Source organism: Kryptolebias marmoratus, linkage group LG22, assembly GCF_001649575.2.
Source record: "Kryptolebias marmoratus isolate JLee-2015 linkage group LG22, ASM164957v2, whole genome shotgun sequence".
NCBI lineage: Eukaryota > Metazoa > Chordata > Actinopteri > Cyprinodontiformes > Rivulidae > Kryptolebias > Kryptolebias marmoratus.
This window is the reverse complement of record NC_051451.1, coordinates 19,892,339-19,897,666: the sequence shown is the minus strand read 5'-3', so window position 1 is coordinate 19,897,666 and position 5,328 is coordinate 19,892,339. Positions and strand designations below refer to the sequence as shown.

The 5,328-nt window shown below is 42.2% G+C and overlaps 1 protein-coding gene and 1 long non-coding RNA gene across 2 annotated transcripts in view; one reads left to right on the top strand and one right to left on the bottom strand.

Annotated features, from left to right (window-relative positions):
• The window catches only part of LOC108244024, a 31,935-nt gene extending 31,385 nt beyond the window's left edge, over positions 1-550 (bottom strand). The window contains exon 1 of the long non-coding RNA XR_001808908.3: positions 367-550. This is a non-coding gene — a long non-coding RNA (uncharacterized LOC108244024). The remainder of the gene's footprint in view (positions 1-366) is intronic.
• Positions 551-1,504: 954 nt separating this feature from the next.
• On the top strand, positions 1,505-4,559 carry six2a (SIX homeobox 2a). The gene is made up of 2 exons (XM_017428306.3): positions 1,505-2,462; positions 3,647-4,559. The coding sequence occupies exons 1-2, from the start codon at positions 1,903-1,905 to the stop codon at positions 3,957-3,959; spliced, it is 873 nt and encodes a 290-aa protein (XP_017283795.1). The 5' UTR covers positions 1,505-1,902; the 3' UTR covers positions 3,960-4,559.
• The last annotated feature ends 769 nt before the right edge of the window (positions 4,560-5,328 follow it).

Below are 5,328 nucleotides of genomic sequence, written 5' to 3'. Positions count from 1 at the left end.
TGTGTGTGTGTGTGTGTGTGTGTGTGTGTGTGTGTGTGTGTGTGTGTGTGTGTGTGTGTGTGTGTGTTGGGGGTTAGTTTGTGCTAGTTTCTGTGTGGAGTGATGTGATACTGTTCGTCGGTGTGGCTGACAATAATGAAGAGGCCCCACGGTGGGGCGATACAAATCTACCAACTGGTCAATCTTTGGCCCCACAGTCAATAAATAACGCGCCTGAGTGTCCGCGTGACGTCCGTATGCCTGAGTTTCTCCTCGGCAAACCAAAGCTTTAGCGCTCCTTTTAACCAAAATCACTCATTTGTTAATATAACCACAATATTTTTTTTGACAAAAATCAGTTCATGTGAAATAATTAAATCTTACCACCTTATGGTGCTTGTGATCCTGCTCTTCATCTTCTCTGCAGACTCTTCCTCTTCTGTTGCACTGTGCCTCTCAGACAATCTTAAAAAAAAACAATTATTTTTTGGTCTCACCGCGGTGTGCAGGCTGAAGCCTTTTCTGTTCCCTCTCAGCTGTAACCCGACAGACTCTCCTTCTGGCTCGTGCGCTCTGCGCTGCACAGTTTGCAGACGAGCTGCTTCTTCCATTAGATCGGCTGCACACCTTAAGATCATTCCGTGCGCGCTGCTGCAGTCCCTGTCTCATGCACCACTCATTTAAAAATCCATCATCTTTGTTATCACATGCATTTGATTGTTAACAGCACTGACAACCCTCTGTGGCAAAACAATGATGTTAAGTTTATTAACATAAAAATATAAATTATATGACAACTTCATATGCTCACCTTTGGAAATATTACAACTGCGCACAAGTTTTTTTCTTCTTAAGTTAATCTTTTGCTATATTTTCAGGTTTCTAAATTTATTTATTTTTAATTCTATTATTACTATTATTATTTGAAGAGTGTGTCATATGAAACACTTTTGTATTACTAGTGTGTTTCCAGTTAGTTTTCAACTTCAAGTAAGAAATAGAAAGAAAATATAAAGTTGTTGTAATTTTTCACGTATATTTTTGCTTTCTCGCTTGTTTTCAACTTAAAAAAAAACACAAAAAACTTTTTGTTTCTTCATTTGATGTCAGGTACATTTCAGTGCTTCTCTTTTTCCACAGATTACGGATCCCCTGATTGATTGGCGCGAGCTGCCAGCGGCATGAAGGCGCACTGCAGCTGCGGACTTTGCGCGCTCTGGCGCCATCCTTCCTCCAGCTGCAGGATCAGATCAGCGCCGCTCTCTTTGCCTCTGCACTCCTCCTACAGCACTGCGCTCTTTGGCTGCCCGAGGTGTCTGTCAAAGTGCAAGTAGGAGGAAGGAAGGGAAAAAAAAACGTATTGGAGAGAAAAAAAAATCTGAGCAATATTTCTATTGGTAGGCGGGATGGTCGTGAAGAGAACAATCGGGTTGACTTTGCCAAGGAGCCACCTCAGAGCGTCTCAGGTTACTTTGAGTGACAGCGTAACCATGGCAAATAATTTGACTAAGGCTATTGTCTTATCCTCACCATCCCCGGGTCAGATAACCGACCAATCAGAGTTCATATAATCGCTTGTCTTGCCAGCTTAGAATAATATTATTAAAACGAGCCAGCGAGTCTGGTCTGTGTGAGTAGTTTTTTGTTGAAGCGTCAGAAAGGTGGAGGAGGACGGTGAAAGGAGTAGCAAATGTCTCTCTTTCTCTACAACTTTAACGCCTGGGGTTTTACATGGCTGAATAGGCTTGAGTTTATTCTGCAAGACAGAGGTGGATATTGCCAAAACTCTCGGCAGTTGTGAGTTTCGTGCTGCTCTTTTGGAACGTTTGGACACTTTGTGGACTTCATGCGTCTTGGTTTGATGAGAGCCTGAGAGGACAGACGGTGGAAGTGAGGCACGGTTGAATCTGTTTCGTTGTCGCCATGTCCATGCTTCCGACGTTTGGTTTTACGCAGGAACAAGTGGCGTGTGTGTGTGAAGTCCTGCAGCAAGGGGGAAACATCGAGCGGCTGGGGCGCTTCCTCTGGTCGCTGCCGGCGTGCGAGCACCTCCACAAGAACGAGAGCGTGCTCAAGGCGAAAGCCGTGGTCGCCTTCCACCGGGGCAACTTCCGAGAGCTCTACAAAATCCTGGAGAGCCACCAGTTCTCGCCGCACAACCACCCGAAGCTGCAGCAGCTGTGGCTCAAGGCGCACTACATCGAGGCGGAGAAGCTGCGCGGCCGCCCGCTCGGCGCAGTGGGGAAGTACCGCGTCCGGAGAAAGTTCCCCCTGCCCCGCTCCATCTGGGACGGGGAGGAGACGAGCTACTGCTTCAAGGAGAAGAGCAGGAGCGTGCTCCGGGAGTGGTACACCCACAACCCTTACCCGTCCCCGCGGGAGAAACGAGAGCTGGCCGAGGCTACGGGACTCACGACCACACAGGTCAGCAACTGGTTCAAAAACCGACGGCAGCGAGACCGAGCAGCTGAGGCCAAGGAGAGGTAAAAACACACTTCAAGGAGCAGGCTTTTTTTCCTTATCATCATTATTATATAAAGAAAAAAAAACTGTGCCGGGTCAGTAACAAGTTATGTTTGCCAGTGCCAAACGAATTAGCCAACCTACATTTGGCACTTTAAGATCTCCCCAATTCATGTTTCCTTATTCTGGGTGGCTTTTTACATGAAAAACCTTTTTGAACTTGAGATGAACACTCTGCTGCTTGTTTGTAAATGTTTTTGAAAATTGTGCGCTGCGTTTAAAAACTAAAAAGCAGGAAATTAAAGGTTTGTTGTCAACTGATTACAAGGGTAGAGAAGACACACTTCACATCTTCTTTTATGTTTCAGTAATTACACTCATTTTAACATGACGTTTTACTCTCATATCAGCATCAAAAATAAATAAATACTGTCAGCCTTCCAAATCCAAAGGAAACGTCTTGTTTAAAAGGTGTTTTGGACGAGGCCGTCTGTCTGCCGCTCTTTGACATTTCTGTTAAAGTTTCCCCAAAGTTTGGAAATTACTCATGCGAGTCTGTAAAGAGTTGCTCCAGTCATGTGTTCGCTCGGCTGGTGTCTCCTTTCACCCTCTGGCCACTAATTCGGGCTGAAAGCTCCACGTAAATCATGTCGTCGTGTTGGGAAACCTTTCGGACCGTATCACATGCGGCACTGAAATTGCGCACATTTCGAAATCATGCGGCTCGTCCTTTAACGCAAGACGTTGCTCTCTTCTGGCCTCGTCTAATTAGCTCTGAGCGCAAATACCTGCAATTAAAGCGTTTAGAACTAGAGACTTATTGTCTCCTCCCGGTGCCTCACCACCAGTATTTGGCGACATGCCTCTAATTATTTCGCAGACTTGTTAATTGTTTGCATCTTGGCTCAGGTGCGCAGCTTTTTGCGTAAGTGATTTATTCATTGATAAGTCATTTTTTTAATTTAGTGTGGGGTAGGAAATATGGTGCAAATCAATCAATATTCTGGTAAACACAGAATCATTGTACGCGCGTGCCTCGTTCCCAAATTACAATTGCTGTATTTTGCTGTTAATTAACAGAAATTAAATTTGTATATTTGGGTCCTTTTTTTGCACAGTTGGAAATTTTTTTTTCTTTTTTTTCCAAACTACCTTTTGCCCTAACTTGTACATCAATCCTAAATGTGATTTTTTTTTCTCTCAGGGAAAACAACGAGAACTCCAACAATAACAGTCACAACCCACTAACTTCTTCCATGAACGGCAATAAAACTCTTTTGGGGAGCTCGGACGACGACAAAACACCGTCGGGCACTCCGGATCACACGTCCCCGAGCCCGGCTCTGCTTCTCGGTCCCAACCCGGGCTTGTCGTCCCTGCACGGCCTTGCGCCCCCGCCGGGACCCAGCGCAATCCCCGTGCCCAGCGGCGCAGACTCAGTCCACCATCACCACTCGGTGCACCATGACACTATACTGAACAGTATGTCTTCTAATCTAGTGGACCTTGGCTCTTAAAAAAAGAAGCAACCGACACATAGAGGGGGACAAAAAGAAAACTTTTTTTTTTTTTTTTTTTTTTTTTTTTTTTTTTTTGTGAAACAAAAAAATAAGAGCAAAGCTTCAAGCACTTGTGGTGAGTTGAAAGGCAGAAAAGACTGGAAAACTGCAACAACAGCCACCGTAACAAATCATTTAGTCTCATATTCAACTGTGCAAACTTTTTTTTCCTTTTTTTTAAACAAGTGGCAAAAATTTGCCAGTGGGAGAAATACCTCCTATGATCTTAAAATGAAATCCTCTTTTTCTTTGAGGGATTTTTTTTCTGCCCAGATCAGAGCACTTGAGAACTGTCCGAATAAACAGATACAGAACAGCCGCATACGTTCGCTTTCATTTGCATAAGGAAAAAAAAAATATATATATATAATTTGGAAAAATTGATAGATTTGAGATTATGTGACTTGTTAAGACAGCTGTGAAAGAAAGAAAGAAAGAAAGAAAGAAAGAAAGAAAGAAAGAAAGAAAGAAAGAAAGAAAGAAAGATGTATTTACCGGAATGTACCTTACATGTTATATTGTTAAAAACAATAACAATAAAGTGTCTTAATTCTTGTATCTATTACAGTTGTTATTTTAGGATTTTAAATCATCAGCCCCCCTGTTTTAATTAAGTTTACACTGAGAGCCATAAGCAGTCTTTTTTATGTTGTTGTTTGTTCCTGAGTTTGTTTATTGGTTTTGGAGGAAGGTGAGCTGATATTTTTCACCTGTCTTAAAAGAGCCGGGATAAGATGAAGTACTCTGACCTCCTGACGCTGTTATTATCAGTAGTTTTCACATTTTCAGTTAGAAAAAGACTGCATGTAAACTCTGAGATGGACCTTAAATCAGGAAGCGACTCGCATATAGTTTCATATCTACCAATAAAAGAAAAAAAACATCAATGGATTAAAATCGAGGATTTATTTTAATTTAAATTTTTAACATGTTTGTAAAAAAACTAACTACCGTTATTATTTTTTGTTTTCTTGCCTTTCAACGTGGGTGATATCTATGGAAAATAAATGCAAAATGTCTCCCACACCGGCAGACTATCAGTTACAAAGGCTTGCTTCCTGAATCATGTGTGTGAATCATTTAAATTACTTTCAATTTGGGGATATGGATCTTGCTTGCAAAAGCAAAACAACAATAAAAAAGCAGAAAGAAATGCCCGAAAACAATTCGCTGGAACAATTCGCTGAAACACTAAACTAATAACAAAAGTGCTGATACTAATAAAGAACCAGTATCTTCTAAAAATCTGGAGCTAATATATCCCCTAACACACTTTCATATGCTGCAAGAAAGGGGATATTGTGTTTTGTTTTGTGTGTGAGCAGTC

Bases quoted from the DNA above. Each gene is read 5' to 3' on its own strand.
- six2a (XM_017428306.3), top strand. From the start codon at position 1,903: ATGTCCATGCTTCCGACGTTTGGTTTTACGCAGGAACAAGTGGCGTGT. The intron at 2,463-3,646 runs GTAAAAACACAC...TTTTTCTCTCAG, and splicing joins GCAGCTGAGGCCAAGGAGAG to GGAAAACAACGAGAACTCCA.